The sequence below is a fragment of the Macrotis lagotis genome, chromosome 1 (genome assembly GCF_037893015.1).
Source record: "Macrotis lagotis isolate mMagLag1 chromosome 1, bilby.v1.9.chrom.fasta, whole genome shotgun sequence".
In the NCBI taxonomy this organism is placed as follows: Eukaryota; Metazoa; Chordata; class Mammalia; order Peramelemorphia; family Peramelidae; genus Macrotis; species Macrotis lagotis.
The window spans coordinates 432,079,422-432,104,184 of record NC_133658.1 but is presented as its reverse complement, the minus strand read 5'-3'; the positions used below and the strand labels follow the sequence as shown (position 1 = coordinate 432,104,184).

At 36.4% G+C, this 24,763-nt stretch overlaps 2 protein-coding genes across 3 annotated transcripts in view; one reads left to right on the top strand and one right to left on the bottom strand.

Moving 5' to 3' along the window:
* TDRD9 (tudor domain containing 9) overlaps positions 1-18,489 on the bottom strand; it is a 191,194-nt gene extending 172,705 nt beyond the window's left edge. The window contains exons 1-2 of one of the 2 annotated variants that reach the window (XM_074213215.1): positions 17,899-18,489; positions 14,876-14,923 (exon numbers count right to left, since the gene is read on the bottom strand). In XM_074213215.1, the coding sequence (XP_074069316.1) occupies positions 14,876-14,923; positions 17,899-18,305 (455 nt within the window). In that variant the 5' untranslated portion in view covers positions 18,306-18,489. The remainder of the gene's footprint in view (positions 1-14,875; positions 14,924-17,898) is intronic. The other variant, XM_074213216.1, reaches the window with a different exon arrangement.
* Positions 6,431-8,631, top strand: RD3L (RD3 like). Its single transcript, XM_074213217.1, has 3 exons — positions 6,431-6,875; positions 7,226-7,527; positions 8,199-8,631. The coding sequence occupies exons 2-3, from the start codon at positions 7,229-7,231 to the stop codon at positions 8,494-8,496; spliced, it is 597 nt and encodes a 198-aa protein (XP_074069318.1). The 5' UTR covers positions 6,431-6,875; positions 7,226-7,228; the 3' UTR covers positions 8,497-8,631.
* Positions 18,490-24,763: the final 6,274 nt, after the last annotated feature.

The window sequence follows — 24,763 nt, the reverse complement described above, 5'->3', positions numbered from 1 at the left end:
GTAAAAAGACTCATAGTGAGGAATAAAGAATTTTTTTATGACAGCTATTGAGAAAATATTTTGCTTTTCTATATATGTTGGTATATATGTTTTGTTTTTCTTTTTCAATTGAGGATGGGAGGAATAGAAGGTAAACTTTAGTGAAAAAATGTTTCTTTAAAGTTCTTTTATAAAGAAGTAAACAAAATTAATATAAAATAGATGAAAAAGTAATTTCTGGATATGGAAGTGGAATGCAACATTAACAGCTTAGGAGGAAAAGGGGATTAGGATAAGTTTCCTTGTGGAAATAACAATTGAGGTAGGCTTTAAAATGAAAATTAGCCATTCACAAGAGGTAGAAGTAAAGAGGAAAACATGGGAGAGAAGATTTAGAAGAATGTATACATGAAACAGATCAGTTTGGCATTCTAGAAAAGTAAATTGGAGTCAGAATATGAAGGATTTTAAATGTCAAAAAGAGAAGTTTGTATTTTAATTCAAGAGGCATGAAGCAGCTATTGGGGCCTTTTTGAGCAGAAAGTTCTATGTTCTTTAAGAACATTAATTTGGCATAAGGAATGAAAAGTGAGACAGAGTACAAAAAAGAAAGTTAACTACAAAGTCAGCAATAGTTCAGAAAAAGTAATGTTAACAATAGTAAAAGTGGATGATTACCAGGAAGGGATGGTAACATCAAATGAAGGATTTTTTGGTTTTGTTTTTAAGTAGGATCAGAGAAGAACACAGGGTTTGAAAACCCTATAGAAGAAGTAAGTGAATAAAAGGTAAACTACAGATAAACGATTAAGGACTGAAAGGACAAGCTGCCAAAGGAGAAAGGGCAAGGATGGTCTCAAAGGTACAAATAGAAGTGTTAATTTGCCAAGAAAAAGATCTCTTCTTCTATGATTTAAACAAAGGAAGAAAAAATGGAAGATAGTCCTGTAGTGCCTTAAAAGTAAACTATAGAAATTGGAAGAGAAAATACAAGATGCATGGTCACAATTCTTTTCAGTAAATTATGAGGCAATTTATGAAGCAAAGACGGAGGAATAAATGAGGGGAAAGAAAATGGGTGACCATCTATTTATGTGGCTGCATTCATGACATCAGCATTCAGCAGTAAACAGTAGAAAATTCACATGGTACAAGTATTCTCTCATGTCTACAGAAATGTAAGTGTTGGGTGAATCCTTTCTGACAGAGATTTTTCTCCCAAATGGGAAGGACTCATGAAAGTAAACTAGGACTGGAGCTTGGAAACCAATACAGAGATCTTCTCCCAAAAAGGAAGAACTCATGAAAGAACTCTAGGATAGGATTTTAGAAAGATATGAGGGTAAAGAGGACAAAGTGGCAAGGAATTCAAGAGTAAAGGAAAGTCTAGCTAACAGATCTTTCACTGTTTTATAAAGCAGTAATTATCAAAACAATCTGGTACTGGCTAAGAAGTAGAGTGGTGCAAGAAATAGATTGTGTACAAATTACCTGATAGTAAATGAGCGTAACATTCTAATATGTGATAAACCCAAAGATCCAAGCTTTTCGAACAAAAATTCATTATTTGATAAAAACTGCTGGAGAAATTGGAAAACAGGTATGACAAAAACTAGGTTTAGACCAACATCTCACACCATATACCAAGATAAAGTCAAAATGAGTACATGAGAGCATGTAGTTGAAAAGAAGAAAGAAAGAAAGAAAAATTATTTCCTGGGGGGGGGGGGGGTGAGTGATACTGGGGAAAACCAAAGGACATAGTGTGATGTAGTGACAAGAATACTGGATTTGGCAACAAATTCCAGTCATGATACAACCTATGTGACCCTGGAAAAAAAATCACTTAATGCTCTTACCTCACTTTTTTCATTTGTAAAATGAATGGCTTAATTGAATGAACTAAAAAAAAAAAATCTTCAAAATCTCAGTCCAACCCTCTCATTTTACAGAAAGTTTAGATAAACCCAGATCATGTATAAAATAAATAAAAAAATAAAATGATAATGATAATGATAATGAAAATGAAAAATAAAATAAAAATAAAAATAAAAAATAAAAGCAGGATTTGAATCAAGAAAAATGGATACATGATTTACACATAAAGGGTGATAACAAACAAATTAATAAAGCATGAAATAGTTTAGCAAATTAAGAAAGCATGAAATAGTTTATCTGTGAGATATATGAAAAGGGAAAAATTTGTAATATGCAGCATTACAAAATGGAAAACAGATAACTTTGATTATATAAAATTAAGAAGCTTTTCCATAAACAAAACTAAGACAAAATTTATAATTCCTTATAGGAAAACAGAAAACTGGGGAAAACTTTTTGCAAGGAATAGCTCTGATAAATTCTCAAATAGAGAACTGAGTCAAATTTATCAGAATACACAAGTCATTCCCCAAATGATTAATAAATGATCAAAGGATATGAACAAATAATTTTCAGACAAAAAATCAAAGCTATAGTCATATATGAAAAAATGCTCCAAATCACTACTGATTATTAAAACAACTAAAGGTATCATACCACACCTATCAGACAAATATAACAAAAAAGGAAAATGTTGGATATTGAAGAATGTAAGAAAACTGAGACACTTAACTAATGTTTGGTGTAGTTGTGAACTGATCCAACCAATCTGGAGTCATTTCGAACTATGCCCAAATGACCATAAAATTGTGCAGTTAAGAAAACTGAGTCGCGAAAGACCTAGGAAGAGAATGGAGTCTTCAATAGTAATAGGAAAATTCTTAAGAATGGAAGCAATTTGGGGAGAGAGATAACTGAGTTCTATTCTGGATATTGTTGCTTTGAGGCCTATGACACAACCAACTTAAGATATTAAAAAAGATAACTGGTGATGCAGGCCTGTGGCTCAGGACAGAAATGACAGCTAGATATTATAGAAATGAGGATCATATGCATAAAGATCATAAAGGAACCAATGGAGACTCATGAAGTCACCATGTGAAATAATACAGAGCCAAAAGAAAAGAGGGCACAGAACTACAGGGAGCTCCCAACTGAAGAAAGTCCTTCTGATGTAGATCAGTCAGATAAGCATTAAGTTTCTTTTCATTTTCTTTCATACTATAGAGGTCTTATTTGTTTTAAACAAGGCATTGTTTTTAAAAGTTGCCCAGGGCACTAAGAGGTCAAAAGTTGCCTTGCAGAGGATCACACAACCAGTATGTTTAAGATATAGGGAGGACTTGAAGACATAGGTAGACTCTATATTTGCTTCCCAAGTCAGTTCTCTGTCCACAATGCTGTCTCCCTCAGGTCAATATTATTTATTAATTTCTCTTTACCAAGGCTTACCTTATTCCTAGTACACTCAACTCAATCCCTCCCTTGTCTTTAATGTCTATACCTCCTGGTTTCTTTCCCATTGCCAACTCACAGGTATTGTACATTCTCAAACCCTTCATCTGCCATCCTTTCAAGCTATCATCCTATGCAACCCTTCCTTTTCTCTATTCAATTTTTTAAAATGTTATATTCATTTACTGTCTCGTTTCCTCCATCACTTACTTATCAGTCCTCTGCTATCTAGTTTCTGACCTCATCACTTTTGTATTTAAAAAACATTTTTAGTTTGCCCAACCCGGAACAGGGCAAATCTCGGATCTAAAAGTCTAAGCCTTTGAACTTTTCTCAGATTTCACACTTCTCAACAACTTTGTACAAATACTGACAATTCCATTCTCCTGAACGTTCAATTCAATAAACATTTACTAAGTGCCATACATGGCACTGTAGACAAAAGTAAATGGTCCTTGCTCTCAACCTTATTAGAATTCTACGCAGATACAACACACAAACAGATAAGCAAAGCCAAAAGGGGAAGAGAGCTCAGGAAAGGTTTCATGTCACTGTGAGAGCAAATCCCTTGAAAGCCTTCAAAGAAGCTTGAAAGAGATGGTTAAGAGGCAGAGGTAACATTTGTCAATGTGACATTGCTCTGTCCTGATCTTTCTCCTACTACTCTCACTATTCCTTTTCCATTCTTCAGTTAGATCAGCTTCCATCTCCCACCCAACAAACATGACAAAGAAAAATGCCCTTTTCTTAATTTTCCCCTCAACATTAAACTCCTAGTTGGTTTCATTAATCAGTTCTCCCTACACTGAGGGTTCCTAAGTCTCTAAAACCATTCCTAATTTCTCCCCAACTTCAATAATGCATCATAAACTGCCTGGCAAATATCACCACCTAGGTGTCCTATCAGTATCTAAAATTTGCTCCTTCCAAGTCTCATTTCTGTTGAAACTATTTCTCACACCTTTCTTAATTCTTAGATTTCCCCCCCTAGATCTCTCAAATTCTGAAATTTAATAATCAGCTGCCTTGGAAGATTATAATTAGAATTTCTCCACAGTGGACAATTTATTTTCTATTTGTGAATTATTGCCCTCTTTTGACCACTCTAGAACTAAAATTACTCAAAAACAGTATTTAAATATTCTTTTCACAAAATGTTTTAAAAAAAAAAAAAACAAGGGGCGGCTAGGTGGCGCAGTGGATAAAGCACCGGCCTTGGAGTCAGGAGTACCTAGGTTCAAATCCGGTCTTAATAATTACCTAGCTGTGCGGCCTTGGGCAAGCCACTTAGACCCATTTGTCTTGCAAAAACCTAAAAAAAAAAACCCACAAAATGTTTTAATCAAAAAGTTCAATTTAACTAAGGTTTATGCTTTCTGTTTTTTTTGCAAATTCATCTGGAAACAGACACATGACATCTCATAAATACATGTTAGTTGTTTTTTAAGACCTACACATTCTAAGATTATTCTTTAATTTTATCTATTTAATGGTCTTCACTCTTATTGTTACTTGCTATTCCCACTTACGTTTTTCATTCTCAAGTACAATATTAGTTTATATTCCCTTATCTTTCATCTCTTGTTAAATGTATACATATATATCATATTTTCTTTTATTGAATTTACAGACTTTCTTCAAGTCTTTTAATGTGCTCATTATTAATTTATTCTATCCTTTGGTACTTTCATCCCAACCAACAATGTTTCAACTTAAGAACCTTAAGGGGCGGCTAGGTGGAGCAGTGCATAGAACACTGGCCCTGAAGTCAAGAGAAGAACCTTAAGCCTAAGGAGTCTGAACTCACATACATACACAAATATGGATTTGTGTACAATATGTGTGCATACATGACACATGTGGTGTTTGTTTTGTTCCATGTGTGCATCAGCATACTTGAGCACTGTGTGCATACAATGGAGATTAAATACATACATATATAACTCCCTACAATCCAACCACTTTAGGAATATTTTACCCTTATTATATTGATACAATATAAGTCACATGCTTTCAGAAAAAAATAGCAGCAACAAGATTGTTTAAAGAAAGAGGTGGCAAGAATCATTTAAATTTTATCAGAAAATTTGGTAGGACATTTCTGTCATTATAAACCCAACTCCTTTCATTTTTCAAAGAACCATGTACAATGTAATGTGAAAGCCTTCCAGCTGGATATAATGAATTCTGACATCTGAATTTTCCCAAAGTACAAGTAGTATCAGCTATAATAATGGCCACACACATCATTCTTTATGTTGTACGACATCTAGGTCTGCTTTAAACAAAGCCTGCTGTTTCATAGCTCAATTAAACATGCAGAGGAAAAAAGTAATAAAGAAAAAAATGTTTTCAAAAGAAAAAAATCTTAACTACAAAGCAGTATCACAAAGTGACTTTTACAACCTACAATAGTTTTCCTGTTTCAAATTTAACAAATATAAAAGAAAAATCTAATATTAAAGATAACTTCAATTCTCAAAGGAAAGGAGAAAATGTACTGTGACAGTTTCATATACTAAGCCCTTAATATTTTATTTTGACATGACTTATCAATGCATTTTAAGTTCTAATATTCTAACCCTTGAGTATTATAATGGCCTTATTAGTATCATCTATCTTATTTATAAAAGAACTTAAAGCATATGATCTATTTCAAAGTTTAGATCTTAAAATATTTGAAATGTTACTAAGTATCAATAATGATTTTAATAAGTGAACAAAAATTAATTATTTTTAGCAACCCATGTTCATTTTTATAAAAATACTAATTACATTTATAAAAAAAGAACATAGCTTGCTAAAAAAATCACACGAATGTCTGCCTGGCTCAGGATTCTTTTACTATATCTGCTCAATAAAAAATGAGTTTTCACAGTATTTCACTGACAAAGGCATGCTATCTTTTAATTTTCAAGTTTTAATAATTAAGTCTAATTTACTTCTCCATCTTCAATTTAAAGAAGATAGTGACCTGACTTCCAAATGGCCTGAAAGTTTAGCTAGAGCATAAAAGCAACATGGTTATTTTTAGAGCTCTACAGGCATAAAAATACAGCACTAAACTGTGACCTACAGCTATGCACAGCAAAGCATCACATCATGCGACAGTCTTAACTTTAGCTGGGAGCACATCTGTAGTTGCTTCAGACTACTGTTATTCATCTCACTATCAACAATATATTTATGCAAGCATATTGAAACAAACATCTGTATCTGTACTTGTTTCAGATTGCTTCCATGGGACAAACTACATTCAAAAGGAAGGAGATCTTAATGGACTGTGTGGAAAATAAAGTCAGTTGTATTTTTTAATCAAAAAATTTTTATATATTTTGGATTAAATACCAAGCAGCCTCATCAACAAAGAAATCAAAACAATATTCCCAACGAAGAAAGTAATTTATCAAGAACCCAGTTTAAAAGATTAATTAAATAAGGCTGGCTGCTTCTTTCAACAGGGGACACTATCCAAGAGAACAGGATATGACTGAATAAAATCTCACTTCAAGCAAAACTCCGTTGAACCACAACTACCACACTGGACAGTAACAACAAAACAGGTATGTTTTCATTTTTTTCTTTACAAGACACAGATCAAAAAAATCTAATCTTAGAGGTAGTTCTCTCCTAAATGTCAAATCTTATTTACTAGTACTTGTATTAGTAAATACTACCAATTATTTTAGAAGTTGTTAAACTGGGATTAATTATAGTGGGGGGGATATTTAGTTGTACAACAATATTTATAAGAATAAAATGTTTATCAAGATTTTTAAGATCTCTTGTCTATTAGTCATAACTTTTGTACAATGAAATATTACAACAAATCCATTATAAATTTATCAAACACTTCCAAGTAGTTACAGTCTGTTATGTAGTTAATAAATGTATGTGATTTTTTCCATATTAGAAAATGCCACTTTTTAGCTGGATGAAGTGGTCAAAAAAAGAATCCCATAAATCTACTCACTATCCAGGCTCAGAGATAGTAACAAAGACTCTACTTCGGGAACTGACATGGCACCTAAAAGAACGTGAGAGATTAATACAAGAGATTGAAAATGAACAAAAAGTGAAAAAAACTGGTGTGGATTACAACTGGCTAAAAAACTACCAGAATCCTCAAGCAACCATCCCAGCTACTGAACAAAGACAGCTTGAAGCTCTCTGCTCACAAGTTCAACCTTGCCAGACTGGAACTATTCTCAGCAGGTACAAATACAGCATTCCTTTTTTAAGATGTTTACAGACTTTAGTCTTAAAATCCTTATCTACTTAGATTGGAAATACTAAGCACTTATTTATGTAAATTCTTTCACTATAATTATCAAATAGGATAGCAAAAAAATCCCTGTAAGACAAAGTATGTTTTTATGATTCTGTATGATCCAAAAGAAAAAAATGGTTTATTCTTTTTGTGTAACTAATATTACCTTATACACAAAATTTCTATACCATCAATGGTTCTGTAATTATGTTACAATGACTTCAAGCTTAGAAATGAGTCATTTAAATCATAATTCTCCAGGTGACAATTAATTTTCTTTAATCACTTAAGATGATGGTCACTCCCTTTCCTAGCAATAACTAATCTTGGGAACCATCCACTAAAATTTTTGCATAGGGTTTTAAAGATCACGAAAGAAGAATGAACTCATATCTTTTCTGTACAAAAAACCCTTCAGGGTAAATAAAGTCAGTTCACATAAACAACATATAAGTGAAACTAACAAAATTTTAATGGATTCTAATCCTTTCTAAAAAAAAAATTAATCCAAAATACACAAAAATCTCTTTCACCAGGACTCTGGTTTTTTTAAAATGAAACTACAAATACTTTGAGTATTTCAAAATTAGATATTCATTACTAGTTTTTCTTCTAGATTTCGAGAAGTTTTAGCAGAAAATGATGTTTTGCCATGGGAAATAGTCTACATCTTCAAGCAAGTGTTAAGAGATTTTCTAACCAATTCTGAAAAACAAAGTCAACAAGAGGAACTAGAAGATACACAGAATACAAATTGCTCTCTTCACTTTGGAGTTCTAGGTCAAAGTACCAAGAATTCAGAAAAAGAAGAAATTCCCACTATTTCGAGTTATATTGATAAAAACACAAAAAATATGTTCCCTGCATTCTCACAGAGAATATGGAATCTTCCATATTACTATCCATCAACTTAAGTCACTCATGATCACTCGAGTATTATTTGTACAATTATGAACTTGAACCCACAACATCAAATATAGCTTAGAAAATAAATGTAATGATTTCATGTATCCCTTTGTTACAAGATAAAAAGTTTACAGTTCTTATAGATGTCCTTATATTTTCTATAATTGGAATTATCTTCAGTTATTGTACAAAAAAAGTAATGTTTTCTTTTATCAGTAATGCTTAACTGAAATGTATATTATGGCTTTCATCTAAATGTTTGAAATAGTTTCCTGTTTTTACCATACCACTAGTACATTCTACAGAAAAACTAATTTTCTGTACTTAAAATGTAACCAACACTTACTTTGTAAAGTGTGGATAAAACAAAGATGATTTTTTTTAAGACTGACATAGAGAAGCTATATGTAGAATAAAATGAGTGCTTTAAAATTATCAACTGTACTCATAATATAAAAATTATCTGAAACACAAGCAGCATCCATAAAATGCATTTATAATCTCCAGATTAACTGAAGGAAATGGGCTGGATTTGACATTAATAGTTGGTAGTCTAGAACAAAAATTACATGCTATCTAAATTCAAATAAACTTCCCTCTCAGCTAAAACAAAATATGAAACTAACAACCTGTTTTTAAAATTATAAATCAGGGATTTATGGTAATTCTATGAAAGAATGAAAAAACTCATCCATCTTAACCATTCAATAAGGTAAAGTACCCAGGAGTTAGACTTCGTGCAAGGCCTTAAGGTCAGCAAATGTGTAGAGAAAATTAAAATTTATAATATCTCTAAATAAACCTATAAACAAAAAAAATCAAATTCCAAAATTAAGACTTCTATACAGAGGAGGGAAATAAATGCACAAGTTATAATTTCTTTCTCCACCAAACTTCTTAAAAAACTTCTGGTTTTGTTTGAACTAAATCTTAAATCCAATAATATCAATAAATATGTCCACAAGTTTAATCAAAACTCAAGATGACTGAAATATAAATAAATCTATCCATTGGGGTGGCTAGGTGGCGCAGTGGATAAACCCAAAAGAAATTTCAAATTTTAATCTCTTCTCTCTTTCCCTTGTGTTTGTTATTTATGATATACTCTAGAGAAGTTTAAATCCTATGGCCATCTGATATAAGTCTCAGAAAAAGAAGGAATCTTGGAGCATTTGCTCCACCTTTACAGATCTATACTTCCTCATCCGTAAAATAAGGGGTTGAATTTAAAGTCTCAGGACAGATCTATACTTCCTCATCCGTAAAATAAGGGGTTGAATTTAAAGTCTCAGGTGCTTACCAGCTCTGGGATTTAAAAAAAGGAGGATGTAGCTGTAAGAGTGCATAAGTACAAAACAAATATTGAAGACCAAGTCTGTTCTGAGAACTCCATCTGTGTACCGACCCTGAAATAACTGCCTTACACTGATCCCCACCTTTCACCATGCCATCCCAGAAAGAAAATGTTCTAAATGAACCGTGCCCCACAAGCCTGCTCCCTGAGGAGTTTTTGGGTAACTATTGAAAAAGAGGGGAAAATGGCTATTCAAAGACCCAAAAATATTTGCAACTAAGGCTCTATCAAGGCTTTCCTTTCCCCTAGATCAGAAAAAAAGACTTTTTTTTAATCCACTTAATAAAGACTATAGATCATAATAAAGAGACAGACTCAAGTCTTCAGAAACCTTCCCTCTTAGGCCTAGTGAGGGTGGGGTGGGGTGGGAAATTTTAAAAAAATGTAGAGAAGTGGTAAAGAAAATTTGATTCAGGTTCAAAGACTAAATTTTCTAATTAGAAGTGGAATGAGTTTCTTCCATATGTAATGTGTTCTGTGTTACTGAAGGTCTTGAAAAATATTACAACTTAAAAGAAATCTCCTTTCCAACATCCCTAACAAAGAAAATAGACTAGATGACCTCCAAAGTCCCTTCAAACTCAGATTCTGTAATTACAAGTCTATCCACTATTATCAGAGTATTTATTTTGAACTAACTAGGTACCATTTTGCACTATAGTTTTGGAGTAGATCAGAGGAGTTCCTGATCAACAAATCAACTTTAGTTTATTATACTGACTGCATTTCCTCTGGCATCTAGTGAAGTATTCTTTAAATAATGAACACTGAAATCCATTTCCTCAGAATATCCAAGTCTTTCAAAAATCTAAAGAATGAACAATATATATATACATATATATACATATATATGTGTATATATATACATATATATAATATACATATATGTATGTAAATTATATACTTAGTCATCTTCTCTTGCCCCAAACTGTCAAGGAAAGGAAAAATGAAATGATCATCTAGCAAAGTATTGTCTTAGACAAATTTTACAAGAGACTTATTTCTCATATCATGGGGCATTCTAAGGAGAAGTTTACTTTTCTCTAAGGATCCTGTAAATCCTTAAAATTTTTCATTGATAGAACCCTTCAGCTTACATAAATCTTTAGCAGAAAGATTGTGGTAAAATCCTCTAAAAATTATTTTAGGACTATTAACAAATAATATATGATTCATTTTTTAAAGCTCACTTGAGATGTGTTTCAGTTTCTTTGAAGCACAATTTTAGAAACTGCTCTAGAGAATCTTTTTTAAAGCCAATAACCATTCCCACTCAGTGTTTAAAAAAGTTTAATTTAGATTTTTATATAACAGATATACCCACCACTGGTAAAGAAATCACTATCAGATGGTTACTTACTGTGTGCTCACAGACAAGTTTTTTGAGAGGAGTGGGGCTGAGTTGTGATCTATGATTTCATGGGGAGCCTATATCTACAGACCACAATTCTCTTAGTTGATAACATTGGAGACAGCAATTGGGGTTGAATGATGAAATGAGAAACCAGATTACAGAGTATTAAAAAAGACCAAAAGGAAAGGAAGTAAAGGCACCTATCACAGATGTCCTTCTCAAGGAGTTTATCCCACAAAAGAGAGAAGATATGGGAAAAAAAGCTAGCAGAAATGCATGGATCAGTGATGATAAGGAGAAATAAAAATGTAGGGCAGTAACCAAGAGCCAAAGGAAGAGGGTAAAGATGGGGGGGGGGGGACAATTTGCTGGGGAAGACAAAAGGTAAATGGGATTACTTGAGCATCTAGAGGGGAGATAGTAGTAGAAAACTTCTGGGTAATATGAGATGAGGAGAAAAAGAAAGGAGGGAGCCCTCAGAATATGGCCTCAACTTTTTCCAGTAGGTTTTCAGCTGAAAGAAGGAAAATCATGGAATTTGAAGAGGGTTGAAAAGATCTGAAAGCTGAGCCACTGTGGTGATCACTGTAATCAGATAAGGGAAATTTAGAAGTTCAAGAACATGGAAGTTAGGATGAGCCAGGGACAGCCTAATCAGACATTTTTGTCTTAGAAAAACAATAAAAATTCCCAATAACTTCCCTGATCTGCAAGATTTTAAAGGAAAAATACTTACTTTGCTTCCTCGTTCACCAAATTAGAGTGCTAAAAGCAAAGGCATCTGCCTCCAAAGTGGAAGCAGTTCAACTACAGAAGCAACAAGCTGATAAACATAAAAGCCTCCATTCTGTGCAGAAGACTTCATAAAACAAAAGATAGGGAATAGACAAAATTCCCCATCCCCAGGAAACTTACAATGAAGTAAGGCAGACAAGAAAAACATACATATTAAACTTAAATCTCTGAAGTCCCTCTCAAATCCCAAGATTATTATTCAATGAAAAGGAAGATACAAAATTGGGGCGGCTAGGTGGCGCAGTGGATAAAGCACCAGCCCTGGAGTCAGGAGTACACCTGGGTTCAAATCCAGTCTCAGACACTTAATAATTACCTAGCTGTGTGACCTTGGGCAAGCCACTTAACCCCATTTGCCTGGCAAAAAAAAAAGGCTAAAAAAAAGGTACAAAATTGATAAAATTATTTTTAAAAACTAAAAAGGAGATGAAATAGAAAACCTGGTGAAAATGCACAGATAATTATGGTGACTATGAAATTCTATTTATGAAGGCCAAGGGGTCTTCAGGGGACCCCCTGGAAGGGCATGGCACAAACAGCTCATGGGGAAAAATTGAACTAGCAAGTAAATTTACATAGAAGGACAGTTGAATATACTTGCTTAAATTAAGAAATACTCAAATAGAAAGTAGAAAAATAGGAAGAAATGAGGCTAATGAGGAGAAGGGGAAGTAAGAATATAAAAAGATAAAAATCTAATAAACTGGGACAACTCAGTGATATAATAGATGGAGCACAGGCCCTGGGGTCAGTCAGGAGGACCTGGGTTCAAATCTAGGCTCACATTTAATGTTTACTTAGTTGTGACCTTGCACAAGTCACTTAATCCCACTACCTTGCAAAAAAAAAAATTTAGTAAACATAAGTATATAACTATGAACTTGACTTCTAAGGAGGCCAGTAGTTAACTCTAAACAGAAAATGTAACCAAAACTCATAGCAGCTTCTTGAGTCATATAAGGTAAGGTATATACATAAGAAGGTATATAAATTAAGATATAAATAGGAAGATAAGTAGCACAAGGATAAAGAAATTCCAAATAGAGATAATTAGATGGAGCTGTGGACAGAGCACTGGTCCTGGCCCTGAGTTCAAATCTGAACTCAAGATACTTAATAACTGCCTAGCTGTGTGTGACCTTGGGTAAGTCACTTAACCCCATTGCCTCAAATAATTAATAAAATTTTATAAAAATGAAATTTTATATATATAAATTATATATATATATATAAATTTTATAAAAATGAAAAAAGAGATCCAAAATAGCAGGGAATAAAGCATTCAATCAAATCCATCATTCAATAACTTTTTAATAAGTACCATCTCTGTACAAAGTGTCCTAACAGAACAAAAATAAAAACAAGGTACACTATAAAAACTTACAAAAATATTAAACTCCTCGTAATCATCTTCATGGTCTCTAAACTTACCTTTCATTATAACCCTTAAAGAGATCTTCCACTTTAGTCTAATCTCCCAAGACTTCTTATTCCTACCTTTAGGAATTTCCAACTATGCTCTGACCTTTCTTGTTAACACCTTGCCACTCTTCTAGGTGAACCATTTCTCATGTCTTTCAAAATTCTCCTGGAAACTCCCCTCTTAAGTCAAACCATTCTGATGACACCTTGAGCTTTCATTTTTACTGTTAGATTCCTCTGTAAAATGTAAAATTGCATTTTCAATCTTCTAACCTGAGTTCCTATTGTGGTTCTGACTTTATTGTTCTAGGACTTTGGTTAAGTCACTTCAACACTTTAGACTTTAGTTTCCTCAACTTTAAAGTGAGGGACCTGAAACACAAAGATAAAGTTCCATCCTAACTCCAAATTCTCTTATTTCTTATTGTTTAAAACTGAAAAGCTCCTTAAAAATGTGGACTGCCCTTTATGTCCTTGGTAATATCCCTGGAACTCAACACTCTGCAAATAAAATTATAACTTATTAGGTAATAACTTCTCTGAACCACATTTCCTCACTTGTAAAAATAGGAATAATTATTTGCCTATTAGTTAAGACAGTTGTAATAAGGGTGATGTTTTAGAAATCAACTACTTAATATCCTCAATAATGACTCAATATATTTCAAGTGATAGAATCACAAAGAAACATGCTAAGGAATGAGAAAGCACGGAATAGTGGGAAACATGCTAGACTTAGAGCAAGAACCTGTTTTGAGTCCTAGCTGTGGTTCTGGGTCTTAGTTTCCTCACCTGCAAAAATGAAAAGAAGAATGAATACTTGTACTATATAACTCACAGGATTGTGAGTCAACTTCTCAAACCTTCAAGTGCTATAAAAATGAATAGATATTATTATTCATATAAAAACAAATCTTATAGCCAAAATCATTTGGCATTCCAAGGCCACTTTCAAGATATAAAAGACTATGAGTGCTCAAAGATAATGAAGTATTAGTTTCAATCTAAGTACTGCTACTTAACTGCAAAAGGAAAATCAAATGTGTTATAGAAAACAAATAAGTCTTACGTGTTCTTTACTAATACAGTAAAAAGCAGAGAGAACCCTCAGTAGCAAAGGGCACAGAAAACAGCAAGTTCTTAGAATGTTCTGTGATCACCAGAAATCTGCCCATGACAAAATTACTATGCTTTAATCTTTTAACAAGTTACACTAAAAATTTCCGACATCCCTCACTGGTGTCTCATTCCAGACAATGCCATTTTCCCAGTGTGGTTTCAATTAGAAAATGTTCTATAAACTTTAAAACATGACAGAAACATGAGTGAATTCAATTAATGTGTTTTAGATATGTATATATACAAGTGCTTAGCACTTAAGATACTAAGATGAAAAATGTCAAAAAACACTAAAGTCAGAGTATAATGGGAGGCAAGAAGATAAATTCCAGCTACATAGTACCTGTGTCTTCTTGGGTGAGCCACTGCAGTGCTCTCTCCATCACACCATCTATAAAAAGAAGTGATTGGACTAAATAGTCTCTTAGGTTCCCCATGGAGAGATGATAATGATGCAGGTAAAATGTGATAAGAACAAAGAAAAATCAGACAAAGTGCTATGAGAAAAAGAGGAGAAAAAGATTATGTATTCACAGGATCACAGATTTAAAACTAAAAAGGTCCTCTGAGTCAGCAAATACAATCTCCTCATTTTACATGAGGAAACAGAAGCTCACAGACACAAAATGATAGTTGCCCAAGATCACAAATGAAGTCAGTCAGTGTGGCAAAGACAGACAGGATTCAAAACCAAGTCATCTGACTTCAAATTCTGAGTTCTTTCCATTACACTGACTTCTTTTCCTCTCATTTAAACAGGATAGGCATGCCTCCGATACTGGAAATAGCTCAAAAGGAAACTGAATGTCAGAGATGGAAAGCACTTTTAACTTTGAATGATCACTGAATTTCAAGGATATAAAAGATCTTAGTCACCAACTTTAATTCCAGAAACTGGAATAAACTCCCTAAGAAGCACAATGGCTGCTACTGGAGATAGAGTACAAAGAATGCAACAATTCCTACTCTCAAAGAGATTAGATTCTAATGGGAAAGGCAATCCATATACAGGAGAAAAAACAAATGTAACAAACGAATGTAAACTTTCCTTAGCTTTTAAAGGTTTTCCCAACCTGAGCTCAGCCTATCTTTGGAGGCAGGGTACTAGCTGTTGGGGGTGGGGAAGGAACAACAAAGTATTAGTGTACAAGACAGTGCTAGAGTTGCATCTTGGAGAAACGTGTTATATGAAGTGAAGAACACCACTGGCTAGATCAGATAGTGGAATGGGGTTTAATCAAATATACTGAGGGTGAAAAGATAGGTTGAGCTCAGGTTGGGAAAACCTTTAAAAGCTAAGGAAAGTTTACATTCAACCCAAGAAACAATAGAAAACCACTGGAATTTGAGAGAGGCAGTGCCAAAACCAAAGATGTGATTAAGGAAAATCACCTGGGCAGCAGTGCAAAGAAATAGTGTCAAGCTTAGAACCAGAGCCACTAAACCATCCATAAGGATACTGGAGACACATGTTAGTATTATTTTAGTGTAATTTTTAATTTTGTAAAGTATTTCTCTATTTTAATCTTGGTTCTAGCTATGCTCACTCTGGCACCTCAGGTATAAAGAATCTACTAATCATCAAGGAAAGAGAGTATTACCGTGAGGCCAGAAGTGATAAGGGCCTCAAGTTTTAAAAAATAACTGGAATGAGGCAGCTAGGTGGGGAGCACTGGTCCTAGAATCAGGGTTAACTGAGTTCAGATCCGGCCTCAGACACTTAATAATCACCTAGCTGTGTGGCCTTGGGCAAGCCACTTAACCCCAATTGTCTTGCCAAAAATAAATAAATATATACATATATATAAAATGAAAAAATAAAAAAATGAATGAATAAATAAATAAAAATATATAACGAGGGAGTTGAATCAAGTCTTGAAGTAAGGAGAATGGTAATGGCTCACATAAAAATAGTTAAGTTTCTCACTAGTTTCTGTTTAAGAACTCTCCTAGTTAGAAAATACACTTAATTAGGGGCAGCTAAGTGGGGCAGTGGATAGAGCACCAGCCCTGAAGTCAGGAGTACCTGAGTTCAAATCCAGCCTCAAACACTTAATCCCATTCATTGCCTTGCAAAAAAAAATTACACTTAAACTAGCCCTTCACATAATTTGCTTATTAACTCACTCTTCTCTGCCACTTGGACAAAGAATAATGTCCTTTACCAACCTCAGCAGGAGCCAAATTCATCATGAGTAATAAAGTCAGAGGACCTGTATTCAAATGGAGCTCTAGCTCTAGAACATACAACTTCTGTGCAAGTCTAGGCTCTTTAAACCTCAGTTACTTCAGGTCACTTCCAACACTAAATCTTAAATCCTACAACATAACCAAAACAGCTAGTCTGGTCACAAAAAGAAGACTGAAGTTCAGACAATAGTATTTAAATTTCTTACCGCAATGTAATGTTTTCATTTTGTGACAAAAATAGAAACGTTTTTGGGGCAGCTAGGTGAATAGAGCACCAGCCCTGGAGTCAGGAATACCCGAGTTCAAATCCAGTGTCAGACATTTAATAAATCCTTAACTATGTGGCCTTGGGCAAGCCACTTAACCCCACTGCCTTGCAAATGTGTATATATATATACATGTATATATACATATATATATACACAAATATGTACATATATATATATTTGTATATTTTAATTGAAAAGGGAAAATTGGGGGAAGAAAAACACTGTACCAGAAAGGAGGCAAATAAATAAACAAAAAAATATACAATGCTTTTTCATGGACTTCAAGATTCTTTTTAGCTGTGTAACCCTGAATAAATCAGTTTTAGGATTCCTTTTTTTTCCTCTGTAATTTAAGGTTAATACTCATACTAAATACCTCACGGGTTAGTACTAGGTAAATCTCAATACACTGGGGGGAAGGGGGAGAAAAGGGAAGGAAAACAGCAATTTGTGTGAGAAAGAAATTAGAAATAAAGTAAGTGTTAATCAATCGAAGGGGCAATCGAACCAAAATATGGTGAGTGAATGCTAGGGCATCGTGAGGAAAGCCTAACCTTAAAATCAGGAACACTTGGCTGGATTCCTCGTATCTGCTGCAGCCCGGGGGGAGGCCAAGGAACCGAGCCACGCCCCCAGCCCGCGGGGAACAACTCTTTAGGGAGACTCGGGGCGATGGCCTGGGCCGGCCTCGCCCCGGGCCTAGGAAGTCCAAGGCGGAGAGGCCGAGCTGTGACCTTGGGGGATTGGTTAATCGCACTTCTTTGATGGCGGGAATTAACCCAGAAAGAGAGATTTAAAAAGAGGTAACGGAAAAGTCCTTTAAAAAAAGGGCGCCGCCCTTCAGTCCCCTCTCCCTCTTTTGTCTCCCCCACGTCCACAAGAGTGGCGGTTCCCGGGGCCCCCTTACCCGCGGGCCACAGGGGAGGCCAGGGCTCGGCCCACGCAGCCCCCGGATCCGGCCGCCGCCGGGCTCCTCGAGGCCGGCCTCGGCGCCTCTTCCTCCGCTTCGGCTTCGGCCTCGGCCTCGGCCTCGGCTTCCGCTTGGGCCAAGGCCAAGGCCTCGGCCTCAGCCTGCGCCAGGGCCTCCGCCTCGGCCTCGGCCTGCGCCAGGGCCTCCGCCTCCGCCTCGGCCTGCGCCAGGGCCTCCGCCTCCGCCTCGGCCTGCGTCTGGGCCTGGCCGGAATGAAGCGGCGCCCCGAGGCCGGGCGGCCCGGCGGGGAAGGTGGGCGGAGACCCCAGGAGCTCCACATTGGCCACCGTCTTGCCGATGGTGAACCAGTCGTTGATCTGGTCGAGGGTCAGCTTGCGCAGCATGGTCCGGCCGGGACGGGCGAGAGGCCGCAGGGAGGTGCGGGGGCCCGGGCGCCCCGCGAGCTTGGCCGGCGTCTGCTGGGAGCCCACCCAAACGTCCGCGGCGGGAAGGGATGCGGCTGCCAGCCCCGCCCCGGAGCCCCGCCCCCTTCCAACGGGGCGCACGTGCAACCCCGGCCCGCTTAGACCCCCCAAGGTCCAAAGAGAACCCTCTGCCCCGGGGCTGGGCGACTCGGGCAGGTGAGGCAGGGGGCAAAGTGCTAAAGAAAAAGCTCCCAGCCCCCGTCCTCCAAACTGCGCTCACCACCCCCCACGCCTCTGCCCATCCCCCACTCACCCTACCCCCCCCCCCACAAATGCACGCACACGAGGCCGGCCACGTGCCCCCGGAGGCTCCTCTTTGAAACAAAGCTGGTATTCGCGCCCTTACTGGTCACTCGCTGCACCATCTTCCCGTGACTTTGGAGTATGCTACTTACTATCAGGGCATAGCTCGCCTTCATCCGCTGTTAACACCCAAGACACAAGATTTTTTTTTTTAATATTTTTCATTTTTAGCAATTTTTTTTTATTTTGAGTTCCAAATTCCCTTCCTCCCTCATTGAGAAAGCAAGCAATTACACATGGGAAATTATGCAAAAAATATTTACCTATATTAGCCATGTTGAAAAAAATAGCATGGAAAAACAAAGTGAAAAAAAACAAATTTGCACTCAAAATTCAGTCGTGCCTACAGAGGAACTCAGCAGCATTTTTCATTTGAAATTCTGTTGCATTGTTGGGTTGATCAGCAAGATTCAATGTAATTCAGTGGATAGAGCACCAGCCCTGGAGGCAGGAGTAACTGAGTTCAAATCCAACCTCAGACACTCAATAATTACCCAGCTGTGTGGCCTTGGGCAAGCCACTTAACCCCATTTGCCTTGCTAAAACCTAAAAAAAAAAAAATTCAATATAATTGATTTAAATATTAAGGACTTCAAAAGTTATGATGATAGACATTTCTTTTGTTGTTGGTCAATCAGTCCAATTCTGTGACCCGTTTTGGGGTTTTCTTGGCTGAGATAATGGAGTAGTTTGTCATTTCCTTCTCCAGTTCATTTTAACAGAGGAGGAAACAAAGGCAAAAATGATTAAATGACTTGCCCAAGGTCACATAGCAAATGAATGAAGCCAGTTTTGAACTCGGGAAGCTGAGTCTGTCTGACTTTAAGCCTGGAACACTATCCACTGTTTGCTAAGCACTTTACATATTCTATGTATGGTTGATCTTATTTATTTGTTATAGGAAAGTAGCCAGTTTTCCTTCAAGCAACCTTGGGAAGTTCTAGAAGCCTACACAGGTGAGGCTCTTCTGCCCACTCTCAAGGCCAGGTATGACCCATACAAATAGACACAACCACATTACAAAAGAAAACATAATGGCACCTCCTCCAAGAAGCCTTGACAAACCCATTGACTTTGGGGTCTGTAACATTCAACAAATACCTGTTGCTCATCCAGTATGTGCAAAAATACAGAACTGACACAGCCTTTCAGGTCTAGGATCTCACAGAAGGCATGTGGTAAATCTCAATTTAATTATTTAATACCCTACATAGGCTTGGGCAGATCATACCCATCTTTGGGCTTCAGTTTTCCTATTCTGTAAAGCGGGACTTTAGAATAATACATAGGGAGAAAAGAAAGTCAAATGCTATGACAAATTTAATGATGTAGTATATGTAGGCACTAGTTCCAATTCTGTCTATATCCCCTTTAATCAAAGAAAAGGGAAAGCTGGTTAAACCTCAAGAATAAGTTCCCTCTACAAAGTCCTGTTTCAGTGATTGATGTGGATATGACTCTGGGCTTTAGAAGGTCCTGCCATGATGAAAAGGCTTTGAGCAATGGTGTACCTAGCATATCTGGTATCTGGAGTAGATTTTTTTTTAAAACCACCTCTATCTTTTCTAAGAGAAAATTATTTTTAGTAGTAATCATGAAATTAGTAGTCATAATAATAATAATGGGCAGAAAAAACAGTAAAAATTTACTTTATTGAACTTCATATATGCCAGTAAAAAATAAAATAACTATTACATTGCAAAAAAAATAGATTAGCACTTGTTAATTATATTAACATATTTTTAAAGGAGTAAAATACTTAGACTAACATAATATTTCCTCCTAAACAAAGTAGTCACACTGCCTAGTTACATACTAATTTAGTCTGTCATAGTAATGAATAATAACATTACAGTTTCTCTTTTCAAGCCTTAACTTCTGGAAATTTGTCAGTGACTTCATCAAAACTCATCTTCATATTTTCATATTAAATAATCAAATAAATATAAAATTAAATAAAAACAAATATAGCCAGATTTAACATTCCCAGTTCATTCATAACTGATGACAGATTACTTCTGTTCATTTTAATTTCAAAAAGTTTCTTTCACATGAAAGCCAAAAAGCTAGGCCCTCCATTGAATAGAGTGCCAAGTTCAGGGAGACCTGACTTTACATCTAGCCTCAGAAACTTACTATCTCTATGGTTCTGAACAAGTTGTTTAACCCTGTTTGCCTCAGTTTTCTCATCTCTAAAAATGAGCAGGAGAAGGAAATGGCAAATTACTCTAGTAGCTCTGCCAAGAAAAGTAGCTGCCAGTTCTATAAATGTGATCTCCTTGCCTAATAGACATATTAAATGAGGAACTGAATGCTATCAATATTGACATTGTCACTATAAAAAAAATCAGAAGAAAAAAGGAAAGAAAAGCTAATAGAAAGATGTCTTGTAGGTTGTCCTTGGCATGACAAATAAAAAACACAGGCAAAGTTGGATTAATCATGTATTAAAAGGTATCAAGAAATGTCATTCCTGGGGCAGCTAGGTGGCACAGTGGATAGAGCACTGGCCCTGGAGTCAGGAGTACCTGAGTTCAAATCCGGTCTCAGACACTTAATAATTACCTAGCTGTGTGGCCTTGGGCAAGCCACTTAACCCCATTTGCCTTTCCAAAAACCTAAAAACAAAACAAAGAAATATCATTCCATGGAATATTTAGTCATCTTATTTTTCAGTGCTTATAAGTATTTGCAAATGGATCATCACATAAATAACATAATATATACACCCACATCTGTTAACGAGAATTAATACTGATAATAATAATAATTGACATTTATATAACCCTTAGTATTATGGAGGAGAATTGTAAAAAGGTTATTAGTAGTATATCACAAAACAACAAGAATCAGTGAAACCTGAATTTTAAAAATCTTGTTATAGCTACAAAAAAGAGATAATAAAATATACCTCCCTCTTTCCATTAGAAATATGGGGTACCATGAGTATAGAATGTCACATGTGTTGTTAGAAGCAATCAGAATGAAAGTTTTGCTAAACTTTTCTTTCTTTTTTAATCTTTGTTACAAGGAAAGGCTCAAAACTTTGACAATATGGTCACAGAGAAGACCAGCTCTCCTATATATTCTCTAGCATATACAGGGTATCCCAAAAGTTAGTGCAGTTTTGAGACATCCTTTAAAGGGCATCAAAAAGAATAGTAACAAAGAAGACTGAAGAAAAAGCTACTTCATACAGTCTAAGCCTATACAAAAAAGAAGAATAGGTGCTTGTCAGTGAATGGAGTATTCTCAGTAAAACCTTCTTAGGGTTAATATTCCTAGTGAAGTCCTCTCAGGGTTAAGAAATATTAAGAAAACCAAACCATTATTCTTAGAAGAAAGACCTTGCATTCCAAATGAGACTTGTAACACCACCTGTTTTCTCCATAAAGATATTTCTACTAATCGGGAGGATAGTAGACTGTTCCTCGACCTTGCATTCCAAGTCAAGTTACATTACTTCAATAAGATAGTTATTTTCCTGAAGTTTATTCTCGCCATCTGGATGGTGATGTAATATTTTATGAAAACCTTTCATTCTTTTCTTTGTTGTTGGGGTACATTTTCCCAAGAAGAATTTAACTCTGAAGACTAACGAATGAGTTGATAAAAAGGGAGGACAGGGAGGAGGAGCAGTTCCTTTATCTTCACTACCTTTGTGAGACTTGGAGTGTGCCCTTCTCTTGAGAAAAGCAAATAAAAACCTTTCTTTTTCTCAGACCAGTCCCTGAAGGTTTTGTTTAGTGTATTTTTATCACACATATTAGTGATCAGAAATGAGTTCTAAGAGGGGAAGCAGAAACAGATACCAGCTCAAGTCACATAGTAAGGGTTATAATTTGAACACACTTTTTCCAATTCCAAATCCAGGTCTCCTTCTGTACCATCACTCAGATACTTCCATGTGTCATAGTCCCCCAAGTTATAAATTCATTTAGTGTCATGGAAAGGGAACTGGATTCAGAACCAGAAATCAATTCAAATTAACAATTATTTGCTAAAGTCCTCTTTATGTGAGAAGTACAGGGACATCACCCAGGATAACAGAGATGCAGGTAAAGTTCCAAAGTCCCCCCTTTCCTCTCTAGTATTGCTAAATGCCTCCTCTTTGAGACTTACAGAAGCTTCAAGGTAATTTACATGACTCAGGCACCTGCTACTGGGGCAATGATGAGAATGGAAGAGGGAAAGGAAAAGAAAAGCACATTTTTGTACTCATCTTCAGAAGGATTCAATTGCAGATGAGGACCTTGGTGGGGGCTGGGGAAAGACACATGGCCCGTACTCTTGGATGAGGAATATGTAGAATAATTTCACTAATTCACTAACCCAAATGCATCCATGCCTAGAAGTTTCAGGATGATTCTGCAGAGGGAGTAAGAAAGATCTTGATAGTCTCTTGAATGGCTCTTACATGGGTGAGGTATTTGTCTAACTAATAAAAGAAGCAAAAATATAATGATCATCTCCAAACATATCTAGCCCAGCCCCTGCTCACCACCCTTTTCCAACTCCCAGTGGTCAAGAACTCAGTAGCCCCTAGACACCTAGCTAAAGGATGAATGGCACTATTCACATCCCCTTCCTAGGCTCTAAGAAATCATCAACTATAAATCTTACTGAGAAAAGGACCTTACTAACTGCTCTGTCCCTGAGTCATGGTGACTATCATTCAGAGACTGAAGTGATGATCCTAAAGTACAGGTCTGACCATAGCACTCCCCTACTTAATATACACCAATAGCTCCCTATCATTTCCAGGATCAAATTCAAAATGCTCTGTTTGGCATTCAAAGTCCTTTGCACATAGCTCCTTCCTCCGTGTTCAGTCTTCTTACACCTTACTCTTCCATGCAGGGACACCAGCCTCCTGGGTGCTCCAGGAACAAGATTCTTCCATCTCTTTTGTTTTTTAAAGATTTTTTTCAAGGCAATGTGGTTAAGTGGCTTGCCCAAGGCCACACAGCTAGGTAATTATTAAGCGTCTGAGGTCGGATTTGAACCCAGGTACTCCTGACTGCAAGGCTGGTGCTCTATTCACTGTGGCACCTAGCCGCCCCCTCTTCCATCTCTTGACTCCAGGTTTTCTCTCTGGCTGTCCTACATACCTGGAATGTTCTTCCTCCTCTGCTCTAACTTTGACTTCCCTGACTTTCTCTAAGCCTCAACTAAAATCTCAACTTCTTCAGAAAGCCTTCCCCAAACCCTCTTAATTCCAGTTCCTTCCCTCTCTTAATTATTTCCTATTTAGCTTGTATGTAGCTTGCTTTGTATATATTTGGTTTCATGCTATCTCCTCCATTAGACTGTAAGCTCCAGGGGCAGCTAGGTGACACAGTGTATAGAGCACCCACCCTGGAATCAGGAGTACCTGGGTTCAAATCCGACCTCAGATGCTTAATAATTACCTAGCAGTGTGGCCTTGGGCAAGCCACGGTGCAGCAGGTAGAGTGTTGGAAGTCAGGAGGATCTGAGTACAATCCCAGCCTCATACACTTATTGTAAGTCCTTGAACAAGTCACTTAACTCTGATTGTCTCACCTCCAGGGCTATCTCCAACCATCCTGATTCATATCTGACCACTGGTCCCAGGCTCTGGAGGAGAAAGTGAAGCTGATGACTTAGTCCAGCATTCCTCAGTCAAATCTGATTCACATTCATGTCCCTGAGACAAAACATGGCTCATAAGCATTTAATAACTATTTATTGATTGATAAAGTACATGGCACATAGTAATGCTATATACTGTTGTTATTATTATTAGTCAGAAAAGAGCAGTGATGGATAGTGGACCTTCAGTGAAACAAAGATAGAACAAGGGAGTTCTGGAAATGAGCTGTAAGATGAAGAGGAAGGGGGCAGCTAGGTGGTGTAGTGGATAAAGCACCGGCCCTGGAGTCAGGAGTACCGCAGTTCCAATCAGGTCTCAGACACTTAATAATTACCTAAACTGTGTGGCCTTGGGCAAGCCACTTAAACCCATTGCCTAGCAAAAAAAAAAAAAAAAAAAGATGCAGAGGAAGAAAGCAAGGAAGCAGAGGGTATGGCTGATGGCTGAAAAACAAAGCCAC